This window comes from Rhinoderma darwinii, chromosome 5 (genome assembly GCF_050947455.1).
Source record: "Rhinoderma darwinii isolate aRhiDar2 chromosome 5, aRhiDar2.hap1, whole genome shotgun sequence".
In the NCBI taxonomy this organism is placed as follows: domain Eukaryota; kingdom Metazoa; phylum Chordata; class Amphibia; order Anura; family Rhinodermatidae; genus Rhinoderma; species Rhinoderma darwinii.
Genome location: NC_134691.1, coordinates 158,304,164 through 158,322,371, shown reverse-complemented (window position 1 = coordinate 158,322,371; position 18,208 = coordinate 158,304,164). Strand labels below are relative to the sequence as shown.

Here is an 18,208-nt window from a genome sequence, read left to right as displayed (position 1 = left end):
ATGTGCATCGTGTTTGATATTTCTTTCCCAGACAAAGTACATCAAATTCGGGTGCCGGAAATGGTCAGTAACTCCCCAAAATGACTATTACACTTCCTCATTTATTTTACAATGAATACTATAAGTCTAAATTTAAAAGGCAATGATAGACAAATAACAGGATGCAAGCATACATAGGAAGCAATAAGGGTCCACATGTATTGGTTTTATCACGTGTGGGTCACAATTTTCTAAAAATTGCATAAAAAATGCACAAGACTGTGCACAGCCTCAAACACAACATAGACAAGGTATCTTTCGAATTGAATTCATCACAAATGTATCGTTAGACATATAGATGTAATTAATAAAATAATCTGTAGAGTGCCTGAGCGCCTTATCTGACTAAACCCTTGCGGTAAAGCACCATTGAAATAATAGTGCTCTTTTATCAGCAATGTATTGAGATTTCAAGCAGTGAAAATCTCCGAGTAGAACAGCGGCCCTTTCATTTTTGAAGTTAGCGGTGTTCCCAGCTCACTCTCCCAGGCACTTTCTCTGTGGTCTGAAACTTGAAGTAGTTGGAAACGGCAATAAGTATGTCCTGCACGGGTATTATCTTCCAAGATATGGGAAGACAAAGGGGATTTTACCGAAAATCAAAGTCATTAAATATCATCATTTCTGTTTTTAACCCTTTTATTACCAGGCCTATTTTGGACTTCACGACCAAGCATTCTTTTTCGTTTTTTTCCGCCCGCCTTCCAAGAGTCATAACTTTATTTTTATGTCGACAACTACGGCAATACCACATATGTGGAGGTTTTTCATGTCTTAGACTTTATTTACATTTTTTGGGGGTGGCAATGAAAAAAAAAGGATTTTCGCCATTTTTGTGCACGGCGTTTACCCGGCGGTTTAATTAATGTATTAACTTTCTTGTTGGGGTCGTTATGATCAGTGATACCAAATATGTGTTGTTTTTTTTTACACTTGTAGTAAATAAAAGGTTTTATTTTAATTTTTACTGTTATTTTTTAATAAATAAGTTTTCATTTATTTTTTGTGTCCCACTAGAGGATTTTAGAATGCTATCTTCTGATCACAGATCGAATGCTTTGGTATACTTAGATTGCATGTCAGTTTACTATTAGGCCTTTGTCAGGCCCTCGGCTGCCGTGGCAACCCGTCAGCAGTTGGCGACAGAGGGACCACCCTCCCTCTGTCAAACCACTTAAATGCCGCGGTCGCCATTGACCTCGGCATTTAAGCGGTTAAACGGCCGGGATTTGCGGTTTCTCAAATTCTAGCCATCACAGCGGTTTCTCTAATCCTAGCCGTAGCCCGCACGACCAGAATCACATACATACATGGAGGAATGTGCAAATGGTTGCCTTTCCATGATGTGCATTACGTGATGATGCGCCAAAGGGTTAAAGGAGAATCTGCTTTTTAACATCTTCTCGAGCAGGTCCCTGTTAATAAGCCCTCCACACACATTAGCTTTTTCTGCTCATGCAGCATTGTGTTCACAGTAGGTGGTCCCTTTATATACACACGAAAACAGGGAATAGCTATAGGGGGTGCCGAGGCAGCAGACACACCTGGGCACAGGAGCCTGAGGGGGCTGAAAAGCCCCTCAGCCACGTAAGACACCAGTATTATAAATAATATATGGTAGGGTGGGGGCCCTGTTATAGATCTTGCAATGGCGTCCAGGAGCTTAAAGTTACGCCTTTGTACGAAAAGCAATATCAAAGGGCCAGCTTTTTGTAAATCCTTCTAAAAGTTTTCATACTGACACAAGGGACAATGGCACATTAAACTGCAATCTACTATCATTTTAAGGCCAACCCCATTAGCTTTACAAAATGTTCTGTTTAATTTCTTGTAGCTTTTTACTAAAGATTTATCTACTTATAGGAATCAATATTTTATTAGTGTTCACACGGTTTGTGCCATTGGAATGGAAGCATCAACTAAAACCCAATCTATGTGGTGGAATATATCAAAAAACAAAAAAGGGCTTTTCCAGCCCATGGACAGAGATTTAGATCAGAGCGACTTAAAAAAAAAAAATTCATGACACTTTCCCTCTTTTATCATATTGCTTTTAATATATTAACATAAATTTTATTTATTTGTGTTCTCATGTTCTACTTTTTACTGTGTTCTTACTTTTACTTCACTATGGGGGCTGCCATTTTTTTTCCATCTCCGTATGTGTCGATTAACGACACATACAGAGATGGAATACGGCAGATACATCCCCATAGAGAATGCGAACGGAAGCCGTTCCATTCTCAGAAGCGTACGCTGTCTGTGTGGGAACGGCGCATGCGCCGCTCCCACACAGACCAAAACGAAGCTCGTTTGCAGATCGAAATCCGGCGCCATTTTCATGTGGACCGGATGCCGCTGCCGGACAGTAAGATGACGACTTCCGGCCGCGGCTTCCGGCCATATGTTCAGGCGCAAGGAATAGGAGTGGAGGCGGCGGCTGCAGGTAATTTATGTTCGTGTATGTGATGTGTGTATTATGTTCGTGTGATACTGTCTGCTGAGCCCTGTATCTAACACTGTGCAGTCGCTCACAAAATGGCGGCACAGTGTAGGAGGTTTGAAGATTCAAACCCTCCCTTCTCCTGGCACTAGCCAGAATAAGGGAGGGGGGATTGTGTGAGGACACTAGAGAGAGTGTGTCCACCCCAAATTTGCAGCATAAATCAATGAGGTTGCTTTACCACATTGACCATGCTGCAATTTTGGGAACTGCTCCCTCTAGTGCCCAGCACATGGAAATGTTGTCAATTAGAATCTAATTTATAATATTTACTGACTTGTGAAAAAATTAAGACCATGTGTAATCACTTAAATAATAATTGTTTAACTGAAAATAAAAATTCTAGCGACACATTCCCTTTAAGCTTTGTCTTTATCCTGCTTCGATGTCGGAGAATGAAAAACCACCAGTATAATAAGAGTTTTCCTTTTTTTACTTATTAGGGAGTCTTTCGGATTCCATAATGTGTGCGTGTGTTTCTTTTCTCTCTCCAAGTCACAATTCCAGATCTGTATTACCGGTCCGCAGAAGTGCTGGATAATGCATATTAATGACTACCAGTCCCAGGAGGAAAAGAAAGACAATATAGGGTAAGTATAGCCATTTTTTACCATTTTGTTGAGGGGCTTAGCAGGAAACCTAGCATGGCTGGATGCAAAAATGTAGGTCAACTCCAGTTAATAATTAAAAACGACTAACATAAGCTGCCTTAGAAAAAAAATATGAAGCACATACCCACAAGTCCACATTGACAACACTTGAAGACATCTTCGTTATGACAGGTCACATGCAGGTTCCTAACACTTTCACTTTCAAATGATAAAGGGCATTTTGTGCACAAGAACACGTCACTCTTCTGATCATGGACTCTCATGTGGGTTTTCCATGCACTCTGGGTCATGAACCGTTTCTCACATACCTGACATTGGTAGCTCTTTCTTACCAGACGATGGCTTTTTATGTGTTTTTCCATTGGGTCCCATTCACGCATGAAACCGCCACAATACAAGCAGGTGAAACCACCACCATGTTTGTGGCACTGCACGTGTACTTTGTAGTCGTCCTTTGTTTCAAATTCAAGTTGACAAGTAGCACACGTATAACTTTGTTTCTTATCGGCGTTGTTTTTGATCTGGTTAACCGACAAGGAGGGCAGATTTGTAAGCTTTGTACTTCTGCTTCTTGTTCTTGCCGATTCCCTTACCAAGTTACTTTTAGGAACTTTTGCTTCGGTTGATAAAGAAAGATGTCTCAGGTTGGAAATGCGGTACAGACCCAGAGACAAAAGGTGCTCACATTGAGCGTCATCTTCATCTTTACTTTTGGGAGAATTAGCAGAGCTTGAAGGTGGAATAGAGTCACTTGGCATAGACTCATCTAAGGGGAACTCTGATGGTTCTCCGTCAAATAACGAATTCACTTCACTGGCACCAACCATATTTGTATTTCCGCTTTGGTCCCCAAGACTCATATCACATGACGCTGGGCTCATAGTGTTTAACATTCTGTATAAAAAGGGAATTTTTTCTATGTTTTCCTCATTCTCTTTGTTTTCCTGAGTAATTTCCCCTCCGATGCCATAGGAATCACTTTCGTCAGGTCCGGTGCTTTCTGGAATCAGAGATGTTTGATCGAGCTGATGCACATCGGACACGTGAAGGCAGACTTTATTTTTCAAGCTGCTTGTAAACTGGCACAGTTTGCATCTATAAACCTCTAGCAAAAATACTTCAACCAGGCTAGCTATGCTGGCATCTAAGTCTTCTGCGGTAGATGCATAAAAGCTTGATGTGGCAATCTCTGCATTGATATGTAATGTTGTTGGTGTTACACGCTCAAACTTGTATTTCAGTTCATTCATTTTAAGTACGCCTAAAAAGTTGAAAAAAAAAATAGTTACAAATGGAGTGGTAGTTTTTTTACACGCTTTTTTTTTTTCTGTGATTGTATATTTACCTCCAGCTATATCGGTTATCCTAGTTATGTACTACAAGCCTTATTTTAAAGGGAAGGTGTCACGAAAAAAATAAAATGGAATATGTTTTTGCATTTAGTATGTTATTAAAATAAATTTTATTTATTTGTGTTTGTGTTGTACTTTTTTATTTTTTCTAACTTTTACTTCTCTATGGGGGCTGCAATTTTGTTTTCATCTCTGTATGTGTCGATTAACGACACATACAGAGATGGAATACGGCACATACATCCCCATAGTGAATGCGAACGGGAGCCGTTCCATTCACTACAGCGTACACCGTCTGTGTGGGAACGGCGCATGCGCCACTCCCACACAGTCCAAAAGGAAGGTCTTCGGCCGAGCGACATCCGGCGCCATTTTCATGTGGACCGGAACCCGCGGCCGGACAGATGACGACTTCCGGTTGCGGCTTCTGTCCATATGTTGAGAAGCAAGGACTACGAGCGGAGGGAGCGGACGGAGCGGAGGCAGCGGCAGGAGCAGGTAATTATGTTAGTGTATGTTCGTGTATACTGTATCTAATCCGCCTACACTGTGCATTCACTTAAAAAATGGCGGCACACAGTGTAGGAGGTTTGAACATTTAACCCCCTCCTTTCTCCTGGCACTAGCCAGGATAAAGGAGGGGGGATTCTTTGAGCACACTAGAGTGAGTGTGTATTCTCCAAATTTGCAGCATAAAGCAATGAGGTTGCTTTACCACATGCCAATGCTGCAATTTTGGGAATTGCTCCCTCTAGTGACCAGCACATGGAAATGTTATAAATTAGAATCTAATTTGTAATATTTCCTGATTTGTGAAAAAATTAAAAAAAATTAGAACAATGTGTAATTATTTATGTACTAACAGTTTAACAAAAAAAAAAAAAATTCCCTTTAAGATTTTCAGAGAATATTTTTTCAGAGGTGAGAGCTCCAGGGCACTGTTTCCGCAGCCTTATAAAGAGTTAAAAGCTTAGTTGCTGCTGCTAGGGAGGCCTTTTCCATATTCATCTCCTTCTGCAAACAATTGGGAGACTATAGCATAGAGATTTAACACTTTATGTGGCTGGGAGAATGGGCAATTGGTACTCTGCAAGATGGAAACGGAGCTTAGACCCCAGTTTTGAGAAACTTAATAGGTTTTAGGACATTACTAAATTAACAGATGTATAAATAAAAATATAATCCCAGTAAAAATGCAGTTTTTTTTGTTTGTTTTTTTTACAGACACTGATAAAATAACAACTGAAACCCGACCTACCCAGTTTAAGTAATAGGATTTTTTTTACAAAATGGATCCGTCAAGGATCCTTTAACAACAGAATCCATGATGCCAATGTGTGAACCGAGCCTAAGGCTAGATTCAGATTTGTAATACAGGGCTGTGGAGTCAGAGTCAAGGTCAGTTTTAGGTGGATTAGGAAGAAATGTAACGACTGCAACCCTGGCTTCAAAATAAATATATGAAATATTATACATTATTAATATTGCATTAATTTAATAAATACATTGCTTGCTGCATATTTACTTTTATAGGAATTTAGGAAAGTTTTGAAATGTTAATCATAGATTAATATAACATATATTTATAAGGCCCCTATTTGTAAAAAAAAAAAAAAAAAAAAAAAAATAGCAATTAGACCTACCGGTAATTGTATTTCCAGGAATCCATCATGACAGCACTACAGGAGGTTGCCCTCTTGACCTCTGTAGGGACAGGAAGACAGAGAGGTTAAAAGGCCCCTCCCACCACCCACTTGCCAGTGTTTTTCAATTACTACACCAGGATGGATGCAACCCTATTTTATTTCTAGGGATAATAACTGACATGTTAAATGCACAAATCAGAATTCAATAAGGGAGGGAATATAATGGTGCTGTCATGATGGATTCCTGGAAATACAATTACCGGTAGGTCTAATTGCTATTTTCCAGTACATCCCTCATGACAGCACTACAGGAGCAATACCAGATTATAATGCTCAGGGCGGGACTATGGATTGGAGGACTTTCCGTCCAAAACTTAAATCCGTATCGGACAGAACATCGAGTCTATAATGTTTGTAAAACGTATGATGGCTTGACCAAGTGGCAGCTTTGCAGATTTGGTCAATAGAGGCTTCTCTTCTTTCTGCCCAGGATGCCGAGACTGCCCTTGTTGAATGGGCTCTGATGCCTTGTGGGGCACATAGTCCTTGGGACTTGTAGGCTTCTTGTATGGTGGTTTTTACCCATCTCGCTAGAGAGCCTTTTGAGGCTTTCTTTCCTCTATTCTTTCCCCCGAATAGGACAAATAGATTTTTATCTCGTCTCCAGGAGGAGGTTCTATCCAGATACTGAAGAATTGTTCGCCTGACATCCAGGCAATGGAATTTTTCTTCTTGTTGGTCTTTTGGATCTGGATAAAAGGAAGGTAGAATTATTTCTTGTTCTCTATGGAAAGCGGTAGATACCTTTGGAATAAATGAGGGATCCAGCTTTAGGATGATCTTATCCTCTTGTACTTTTAGGTACGGTTCTATGATTGATAGAGATTGGATTTCTCCAATCCTTCTTGCTGAAGTAATAGCGACTAAGAATGCAGCTTTTAGAGTTAAAAAATGCATACTAATTTTGTCGAGCGGCTCAAAGGGGGGCTCACAAAGAGTCGTTAGCACCACATTCAAATCCCAGGTAGGAACTGATTTCTTTAGGGAAGGTTTCAGTTTAGAGACCGCTTGGCAGAATCTTCTGATCCACCGATGTTCAGCCAGAGGAGTGTTAAAAAAATTACCTAAGGCTGAAATCTGTACCTTTAAGGTACTAGGGCTAAGTCCTTTTTTGAATCCCGATTGTAAAAAATCTAGGATTTTTGCAATGTTGGGAGAAAAGGGATCTGGTCCTGGGATTCCATGCCAGGAACAGAATTTCTTCCAAATCTTTTGATAGATTTTTGAGGTAACTTCTTTATGACTTGATAAGATAGTTGAAATTACCTCGTCTGACAGACCGTGGTTCCTCAAGATCTGCCTTTCAGGATCCAGGCTGACAATTTCAGAGTCTCTATTCCCTGGAAGAATAAGGGACCCTGGGAGAGAAGATTCTCCTTGACTGGGAGCATGATAGGATCTTCCAACGCTAGGTATTGTACGATTGGAAACCAACTTCTTTTCGGCCAATAGGGAAGAATAATGATGAGCTTTGTCAAATCTTCCTGGATTTTTCTTAATACCATTGGTATTAGAGGAAACGGAGGAAAGGCATAGGCCAGATCCATGTCCCAGTGTTGGGACAATGCATCTACTCCCAATGGGTTGTCTCTGAGATTTAGGGAGAAGAATGTCTCTACTTGAGTGTTTTTCCTCGTGGCAAACAGGTCTATTTGTGGATAACCCCAATTTCGGGTTAGGCAACGAAAGACTTCCTTGTTTAGGGACCATTCTCCTGGGTCTACTTTTTCCCGACTCAGGAAATCTGCTGATAGGTTCTCTGAGCCTTTTAGGTGGACTGCCGTGACTGATAGGACGTTTTCTTCTGCCCAACTGAAAATTTGTGCAGAGAGGCCCTGAAGAAGAGTGTGTCTTGTTCCCCCTTGATGGCGAAGAAAGGACACTGCTGTCGTGTTGTCCGATAAAATTCTTATATGCTTCCCTTTTATGGTGGGTGAAGCTCTTATAAGTGTCTCCCATACAGCTCTTAGTTCTTTGAAGTTTGAAGACATCATCTTCATTTGACCAGTCCATGTGCCCTGAAAGTGTTGGTCTTGGATTACTGACCCCCAGCCGTGTTTGCTGGCATCTGTGGTAATCACTACATAAGGAGAAGTTCTCCAGGGGACTCCCTTGTCTATGTTGTTTGTGCAGAGCCACCACAGGAGAGATGATTTCACAGTCTCGGAAATTTGCATTTTTAAATTCAGGGAGTTTTGTTTTCGATCCCACCGGGACAAGATCAGATTCTGTAAGGGTCTGGAGTGAAATTGGCTCCATGGAATAGATTGGATGCAAGATGTCATCATTCCCAACATCCGCATACATTCCCTTATGGAACAGGCGTCTTTCCCCCAAAATTTTCTTACTTCTGCCAGTAGGACTATTTGTTTCTCTCTTGGGAGGAAGGAATGCTGAAGGGAGGAGTCTAGCAGTACTCCTAAGAAGACCTTCTGTTTCTGGGGAGGAAGACTCGACTTCTGAAAGTTGATTATCCATCCCAATTCTTGTAGGAGGGAAAGAACCTGTGACCGATGACTGACTAAGATAGCAGGAGTATCTGCTGTCAACAAGAAGTCGTCTAGATATGGGATAATTACTATACCTTGACTTCTTATGAATGCCATGATCTCTGCCATAATTTTTGTAAAAATTCTGGGGGCGGAGGAAAGGCCGAAGGGGAGGCAGACAAACTGGAAGTGGAGAATGGAAGGACCGTCCTGAATTGCGAATCTGAGGAATCTCTGGTACGCGGGGTGGATAGGAACGTGATAATACGCATCCTTTAAATCGATCGTACACATTGATGCCTCTTCCCTTATTAGAGGAATAGTCGATCTGATAGACTCCATCTTGAATTTCCGATAATTCACCCATTTGTTTAGGAACTTCAGGTTGATTATTGTCCTGTAGGAACCATCTGGTTTTTTGACCAAGAAGATTTTCGAATAGTGGCCCTTGCATATCTCGTTGTGGGGAACTGGGGAAATGGCTCTCAATCTGAGTAATTTCTGGACGTCCTGGATAAGTACCTGATGAAGATCTTTTGCTTGGTACTGGGTTATTAGGAATTTCTCTGGAGGAATGGAGGAAAATTCTATTTTGTATCCTTCTTCTATTATCTTTAGAACCCAGGGGTTCTGGGTTATTCTCGACCATTCGGGATAAAATTGTAGGAGTCTTCCCCCCACACTCTTGGCGTCATTGCTTTGAGGGCTGGAATGAATTATTTGGGTTAAGGAGATATCCTCGACCCCTTTTCCCTTTGGGGTAACTCCAGCGACCTGACTTCCCTTTCCCGCTGTAGTTCTGTGAAGTAGGATCCCTCTGTTGGCGAAATCTTCCAAATTGAGGGGGTTTTTTTGGTTTCTCTTCAGGAAACCCCTTTTTTCTATCTGTTGCACTCTCCAGTATGTTATCAAGGAGAGGACCGAACATCAGAGACCCTGTAAATGGGATAGAACACAACTTGTTTTTGGACTTAGTATCTCCTGACCACATTTTGAGCCATAATGCTCTTCTAGCAGCATTTGAGAGAGCCCCATTCCTGGCAGCAAATCTAATAGATTCTGCTGAAGCGTCTACCAAGAATCCGGTTGCCATTTTTAGTAACGGTAGAGATTCTAGTAGCTCTTGTCGTGATGTCTTCATCATCAGATGGGTCTCTAGCTGGTTTAGCCATATGAACATTGCTCTTGCTACGGATGTGGCCGCGATATTAGTTGAGATCAAGGCAGAGGAAGATTCCCACGCTCTTTTTAGTAGTCCGTCTGCCTTTCGGTCCATGGCGTCCCTCAACTGAGAGGAATCTTCAAAGGGGATTGCGGTTTTTTTAGCAACCCTGGCGACTGGGACATCTACTTTTGGGATTTCATCCCAAGGCTTAGTGTCCTCTGGATCAAAGAGAAGTCTGTTCTTAAAATCTCTTGAAATGAAGAGCCTTTTTTCTGAATCTTCCCATTCAGTTGTCACCATTCTTTTAAGATTTTCGTTTACCGGAAAAACCCTTGTTTTCTTTCCCGTTAGACCTCCAAACATCTCATCCTGGATGGTATGTGGTTGGTCCACTTCGGGAATATCCATAGTTTCCCGTATTGCTTGAATTAGGGTATCAGACATCTCGGAAGAGAAGAAAAATTTTTTCTCTTGAGTGGAAGAAGTTGAAGGTAAGAGTTCGTCTCTTTCTTCTAACTCATCTTCCGATAGGTAATAGCACTCCTGTTCAGAGTCCGACCCCTGAGAAGGAGGCCAATATTTTTGATCCACTTCAATCCGTGGTCTTTTTGCCCGGGAGTGTGAGGGAGTTTCTTGCGGAGGGGCGAGGGAGGCTACTGACTGACCCACTTCCTCACGAATCATAGTCCTAAGTTCGGACATGAACGTTGGTTGTTCCTCCTTTAGTATTTTGGCAATACAATCCTGACACAATTGTTTTTTATGGGACTCTGGCAATTTTTTTGCACAAGTCGCACATTTTTTAACCTTCTTTTTATCAGTTTGTCTCTGAGAGAAATCTTTTTCCTAGAGAAAACAGAAGGTAGGTAAAGTATGGTGTACATACATAAGGGGTCATACCCTTCCCCAAGGGTGAGACTCACGTGACCCTGGAACATATCTGGAGTTCCATCAGGACGAGGAAGTTCCATATCGCGACAGGTAACAGGCAATGCAATATGCAAACCACAAAAAATAAATCCAAGTTAGAGTTATCAGCTCTAACTACATACCTGTGCGTGTCCCTTTAAATGCGGGCGTTTTGAATTTCCCGCCTTCCAAGATGGCCGCGGACCGGAAGTAGCCCGACGTCATATCCGGTCGGCTATTCGTCCAGCGTGTACCTGGAGTGCAGCCGCCATAGCCGGCGCTAAGGCTTGCTATGCGGTGCAGCGAGGATCCCTGCCGGTGCGTCCATGCCTATGGAGCTGCCGGTCCCCGCCTGGTCCGCGGTCCGGCCGAAGCCTGCTTGGGAAACCCCAGCCCCCACACACTACCAGAACCCTGCCTAGGATTCCTCCGGTAGGTGTCTTAGGGAGGGAGCTAAGGGACCCGTCGTATGAGGGGTGTTAGCCTGGGCTTTAGGGGGAAGAGAAGGGGGAGTGCACGGACCCCCCGATCTTGCCCCCTGCCCGAGTTTTTTCCTGCACTAATACAGGAGCGACGCTCTCTGCTCCTGACCCTTGTGGGGACAGGAAGAACACTGGCAAGTGGGTGGTGGGAGGGGCCTTTTAACCTCTCTGTCTTCCTGTCCCTACAGAGGTCAAGAGGGCAACCTCCTGTAGTGCTGTCATGAGGGATGTACTGGAAAAATCCCTTAGAAGTGTAATTACGACCCGCAATAACGGGCCCATAGACTTCTGTTAGCCAGGGGTACCTTCCTGTTTTCTCACGGGAAGGTGCCCGTGCCGTTAAAAAAATAGAACATGTTCTATTTTTTTTATTTTACGGGCCGTGCTGCTATACTTTATAATGGGAGCACGGCTCGCAAAAGCGGCCAGCTGCCCGTGGCCGGCCGTGCTTGTAATTACGAGCACGGTCGTGTGCATGAGGCCTTAGGCCTCATGCACACGACCGTATTTTTTCCCACCCGTAAATACTGGCGTAAATACGGGTCCGGTGTCGCACGTATTCGACCCGTTTTGCACCAGTATTTACGGACCCGTGCCCGTAAATATGGGTCCCGTGTCACCCGTATTCCACCCGTATTTACGGGCACGTTTTTGGCTGCAAAATAGCATTGCACTAATCGGCAGCCCTTCTCTCTATCAGTGCAGGATAGAGAGAAGGGACAGCCCTTTCTGGAATAAAAGTTAAAGAAATTCATACTTACCGGCCGTTGTCTTGGTGACGCGTCCCTCTCTTCACATCCAGCCCGACATCCCTGGATGACGCGGCAGTCCATGTGACCGCTGCAGCCTGTGATTGGCCTGAGATTGGCTGCAGCGGTCACATGGGCTGAAACGTCATCCAGGGATGTCGGGCCGGATGTCGAGAGGGACGCGTCACCAAGGCAACGGCCGGGAGACCGGACTGGAGGAAGCAGGAAGTTCTCGATAAGTATGAACGTCTTTTATTTTTTACAGGTTGATGTATATTCTGATCGGAATTCACTGTCCAGGGTGCTGAAAGAGTTAACTCTTTCAGCACCCTGGACAGTTACTATTTACGGACGTCGCCTTGCAACGCTCCCATAATGACGGGTGCACACATGTAGCCACCCGTCATTACGGGAGCTCCATAGACTTCTATGGGCTGTCCGTGCCGTTATTACGGCCTGAAATAGGACATGTTCTATCTTTTTCAACGGCACGGGCACCTTCCCGTAAGAAAACGGGAAGGTACCCGTGGCCAATAGAAGTCTATGAGCCCGTTATTACGGGTCGTAATTACGACCCGTAATAACGGGAGTTTTTACGGTCGTGTGCATGAGGCCTAATGCTGTGTTCACATGGGGTGGATGCACTGTGTAAAAACACGCAGCGTACTCTCCCTGTGCAACGCAGGGAATTCTTGGCGAAAAACCGCACCAAACTGTGATGCAGTTTATCGCCCGGAATGTCCGCTGTGGAAAGCTGCGGCACTAAGGCGGCCTGCTGGGATGACGGTTACCAGGCCGACAAACTGGGATGACATTTCATCCCAGGAGACCACTGCAGCCCGTGATTGGCTGCAGCGGCTGTCACATGGGAAGAAGTGTCATCCCAGGAGGCCAGCTCTCTGACGTCATCCAGGCCAGCCCCTTTAGATGACGTTTCATTGAATGTGACCGACCCTACAGCCTGTGATTGGCTGCAGCAGTCACATGGGATGAAACTTCATCCCGGGAGGCCGGCCTGGACAAAGAAACACAGTCTTCTGGGTAAGTATAAAATTAATTTTTTTTCGGAGTTGAGTTTTTTGCGGCAGAATCACTGTGAAGCCGATGCAAAAAAGCGCAACAACTGCTATTTGTTGCGGGTCTTACCTCCCTGTTGAATTCAATGGGGAAAACCCACAACAAATAAGTAGCGTTTACGCAAATACAATTGACATGCTGCTGAATAAAACTCTGCACCGCAGGTAAATTTCTGAGCGTTTTTCCCGCTCAGTATTTACGCAGCGTATGAGATTTGTTATAGCTCATCCACTTTGCTGCTACTGTATTAGCTGCAGATTTAGTTGTGGAAAATCCGTAGTATTTACGCAACTTGTGAACTGACCCTAAAGCTACATGCACACCTTGCGTATTTTGCTGCAGAAAATATGCATCAAAATGGCAGGAAATGCGGTTTTCAATGCGATTTTTACATTTTAATCTGTAAATCGGTGCATTTTCATGCTGCAGGTTTTGGTGCGTTTCTTTTACAATTCGCAAGCGGAAACGCAAGATAAATTGACATGCTGCAGATTTTTAAGTACGCACCGCAGGTTAAGTTATGTGTAGAAAATATGCGCAGCAAAACCGCACGTAATAGTCAACGTGTGCATTCAGCTGCTGCTCCAAGGCCATTCGTTTTAATGTCCTAATCTGTGCCTCACATGCTCAATAGTGAAGACCGAAGCAGGAAGTTCAATACTGGGTGCAGGGCCGTTTAAACACTTTGGTGGGCTCAATGCTAAAGTTTCATCAGTGGGCAACACACCCTCCTTAACAGACTGGAGCGCTGAGGGTTAATATTGTCTGTGTTCCCAGTGACGGGCTGCCCTGAGGGATTTAAGTATAGGATGCTGTAGTCTCCTGTACTTATCACAGTCTCCAGCTCTGCAACCCTCCTCCCTGCTCCTATATCCCCCCACCTTGCCCTTTGGCGCCCAGCTAATTCTCTCAGCTGATGTGGCACCACTACGCCGCGTGTCCGTTGCAGGTGAACTGTTTGTCCCATGGTTGAAATGGATTTCGTTGCAGAAAATCAGCATCGTATTACAGTAGCAGCAGAGCAGATGAGATTTGAACAAATTTCATACGCACACTGTAGAAAAGAAACCGCAGAGCAACCGTTCATAAATTGACCTGGCGTTTTTATAATCCGCAGCATGTCAATTTATGCTGCGGAATCGCTGCTCTGCTGTTGAAGGTTTTCCACCTGGAATTCAATGGAAGATAAAACACGGGGAAAAAAAATGTTGCGATATTTGCGGCAAAAAAGCGGAGATTCCGCTGCAGAAATCGCAAATCATAAAAAAACAAAACTCTTTTCTGTTTAAAAATGATTAAAAGCTTCATACTCACCCCCGGCTGTTGTCATAGCGACGCAATCCTCTGTTCTGAGTGCAGCCCGGCCGCTTGGAATGACGTCATCCCATGTGACTGCTACAGCCAATTATAGGCTGCAGTGGTCACATGGACTGCAGCATCATCCCAATAGGCCAGACTGTACACAGAGCAGAGGATAACGTCGCTATGACTATGTAGAACGGGGTAAGTTTGAACTTTTCTAGCAACATTTCCGCAATGGTGATCCCGCTCGAAAGACTGCACCGAACTTTGGTGCATTTTTTCCGGTGCATTCCCTGCGGCTTCCAAGATGGATACGCTCTGTACTTTTACGCAGTGTATCCACCCTGTGTGCACTTAGTCCTAGAGCTTAACAGAAAGACAGTATTAAGGTAAGTACTTAAAGGGGTTATCCGGGATATGCTAATTTTTTCTATTAGGAGTTGGAAATAAAATACATAAACAAAAAAGGCAATACGCATATCCTTGCCCCTGGCGATACTGCGTGAGGCTCAGACGACACTCCCGGTGGTTGTTTACATGCATGTAACCGCTGCAAGCAATCAGAGGGCTCAGCGGGGCTCACTAGTGACTAATAGTATTTCTGGCATAATGCCAGAAATACAACATATGGCCACTGAGCCCTCTGATTGGCTCCAGCAATTCACTTGCCGGATATCCCCATTATAGCAGGTTTACTTTTGCAATTATTTTTGTTCCTATTTAGACCTGCACCTGATTTCCAGGACACATAAATATATACACTACCGTTCAAAAGTTTAGGGTCACTTAGAAATTTCCTTATTTTTGCAAGTAAAGCACAGTTTTTTTCAATGAAGATAACATTAAATTAATCAGAAATACACTCTATACATTATTAATGTGCTAAATGACTATTCTAGCTGCAAACGTCTGGTGTTTAATGCAATATCTACATAGGTGCATAGAGGACCATTTCCAGCAACCATCACTCCAGTGTTCTAATGGTACATTGTGTTTGCTAACTGTGTTAGAAGGCTAATGGATGATTAGAAAACACTTGAAAACCCTTGTGCAATTATGTTAGCACCGCTGTAAACAGTTTTGCTGTTTAGAGGAGCTATAAAACTGACCTTCCTTTGAGCTAGTTTAGAATCTGGAGCATTACATTTGTGGGTTCAATTAAACTCTCAAAATGGCTAGAAAAAGAGAGCTTTCATGTGAAACTCGACAGTCTATTCTTGTTCTTAGAAATGAAGGCTATTCCATGCGAGAAATTGCCAAGAAACTGAAGATTTCCTACAACGGTGTGTACTACTCCCTTCAGAGGACAGCACAAACAGGCTCTAACCAGAGTAGAAAGGAGTGGGAGGCCCCGCTGCACAACTGAGCAACAATACAAGTACATTAGAGTCTCTAGTTTGAGAAATAGACGCCTCACATGTCCTCAACTGGCAGCTTCATTAAATAGTACCCGCAAAACGCCAGTGTCAACAGTGAAGAGGCGACTCCGGGATGCTGGCCTTCAGGGCAGAGTGGCAAAGAAAAAGCCATATCTGAGACTGGCTAATAAAAGGAAAAGATTAATATTGGCAAAAGCACACAGACATTGGACAGAGGAAGATTGGAAAAAAGTGTTATGGACAGACGAATCGAAGTTTGAGGTGTTTGGATCACACAGAAGAACATTTGTGAGACGCAGAACAACTGAAAAGATGCTGGAAGAGTGCCTGACGCCATCTGTCAAGCATGGTGGAGGTAATGTGATGGTCTGGGGTTGCTTTGGTGCTGGTAAAGTGGGAGATTTGTACAAGGTAAAAGGGATTTTGAGTAAGGAAGGCTATCACTCCATTTTGCAACGCCATGCCATGCCCTGTGGACAGCGCTTGATTGGAGCCAATTTCATCCTACAACAGGACAATGACCCAAAGCACACCTCCAAATTATGCAAGAATTATTTAGGGAAGAAGCAGGCAGCTGGTATTCTATCTGTAATGGATTGGCCAGCGGAGTCACCAGATCTCAACCCCATAGAGCTGTTGTGGGAGCAGCTTGACCGTATGGTACGCAAGAAGTGCCTATCAAGCCAATCCAACTTGTGGGAGGGCCTTCTGGAAGCATGGGGTGAAATTTCTCCCGATTACCTCAGCAAATTAACAGCTAGAATGCCAAAGGTCTGCAATGATGTAATTGCTGCAAATGGAGCATTCTTTGACGAAAGCAAAGTTTGAAGGAGAAAATTATTATTTCAAATAAAAATCATTATTTCTAACCTTGTCTATGTCTTGACTATATTTTCTAGTCATTCTGCAACTCATTTGATAAATATAAGTGTGAGTTTTCATGGAAAACACAAAATTGACTGGGTGACCCCAAACTTTTGAACGGTAGTGTATGTATATATATATATATATATATATATATACATAAACACTGTTCTTTTTAGCACTACCAACCACACATACATTTATAAACAGGCTTATTATACATGAGCCATTTACGAAGGAGTCGGAGTTGGAGCTGTACAGAGGAAAAATAGAGCTGGAGTCAGAATCTGAAGTTTGGCTTACCGACTCCACAGCCCTGTGCAACATACACGGATTGACAAAACTGATGAGAAACTGGCATTAGTCTGCATTAGATTTTCAATTGGTCACCTACTTAGAAGTGTTTTTGCCCGATAATTATTATTTTTTTTAATAAAGCAAATGTTTTAAAATAACCAATTGGTACTCGCCTTTCAAATCACCTGCTGATCCAATGAAGTCCGTTCCCTGGTCCCCAACTTGTAACTGCGGTAGCCAATGACTAACCACAGAGGTAAATCTCAGTGATTGGCTGCCATGGTCATGTGTCGAGGCAACCAATCATCAATACAGTGACGTAAAGAAAAACCATCAGGAGATAAGGAAACTGACCTCACGGAAGTGGCAGGAAATTTCAAAGGCAAGTACATTTTTTATTTTAACCCGTGTTTACTTTATTTAAAAGTGTTTGTGGCTGGTAAAATGCTTTTAATGATAAAAAAATATAGCAGATCATGATAGATCCCTTAAAAAAAATAAAAAAAAAAGCAAAATGATCAGTGAGCGTCCTGTAGAAATGAATAGGATCGGTCTTGATCAAAAACCGATAATGCTGCACCACTATTCAGTAGAACGCAAAACTGTCCGTATTTTTGCGTCCGTTTACTGAAAGAAATGCCCCTCTGTATACACAGGAGCAGCACAACTACCAACCAGACTTTTTTTTAGAAAATATTCTCGCTTCTTTGGGAAACCATTATTTTGACATGTTTTTCATTTTCCACAGCTGTCAAAACGCAACAAGACTACGTGCACAAACGGAACTTTCATAGCACTTATCAACATGTATGACAAACCACAGCAAAGCAGACCAAGTACAGTGCGGAGACAGAATAACTCGCAGAACCTCCATACACGACCTGGCTGTGTAGTCTGGGTACACGTTGTTCTCACCGCTGGCAGCGCTCACTGTGCGGGCATCCACTGTCTGGGCACTTGTCGCTTCCGGCACTGCTGCTCCCCTCCTCACTGGCAGCTGCCTGTTGCTCTCAGCGGAGAGCTTCCCGTCAGTAGGCAGCCTGTACAACTCGCACACTTTTTTTTTTTTTCAAGAAACTTTATTGACAACAGCAAACGTCTTTTATTATGGTCCATGCACCTTTATGTGAATGCTTTTCACAGATAATATGACGTTTCTCCTGCTCAAACCACTTGTTTTAAACTTGACCATTCCAGTGTAAAACATAGGGCTACCCGGTGACAGGAGTTTGCCCGCGAATCACGGTGAAACGCGTTTCTTTATGGGGAAAAAAAAGTTGCATG

At 43.2% G+C, this 18,208-nt stretch overlaps 1 protein-coding gene across 3 annotated transcripts in view; it reads right to left on the bottom strand.

Annotated features, from left to right (window-relative positions):
- LOC142652787 (uncharacterized) overlaps positions 1-17,947 on the bottom strand; it is a 54,398-nt gene extending 36,451 nt beyond the window's left edge. For 2 of the 3 annotated variants that reach the window (XR_012847927.1, XM_075828464.1), the window contains exons 1-2: positions 17,806-17,947; positions 3,278-4,414 (exon numbers count right to left, since the gene is read on the bottom strand). Coding sequence is in view for 2 of the 3 variants with exons in the window: in XM_075828464.1 (XP_075684579.1) it covers positions 3,278-4,403 (1,126 nt within the window). In the remaining variant the exon portion in view is untranslated. The remainder of the gene's footprint in view (positions 1-3,277; positions 4,415-17,805) is intronic. The other variant, XM_075828465.1, reaches the window with a different exon arrangement.
- Positions 17,948-18,208: the final 261 nt, after the last annotated feature.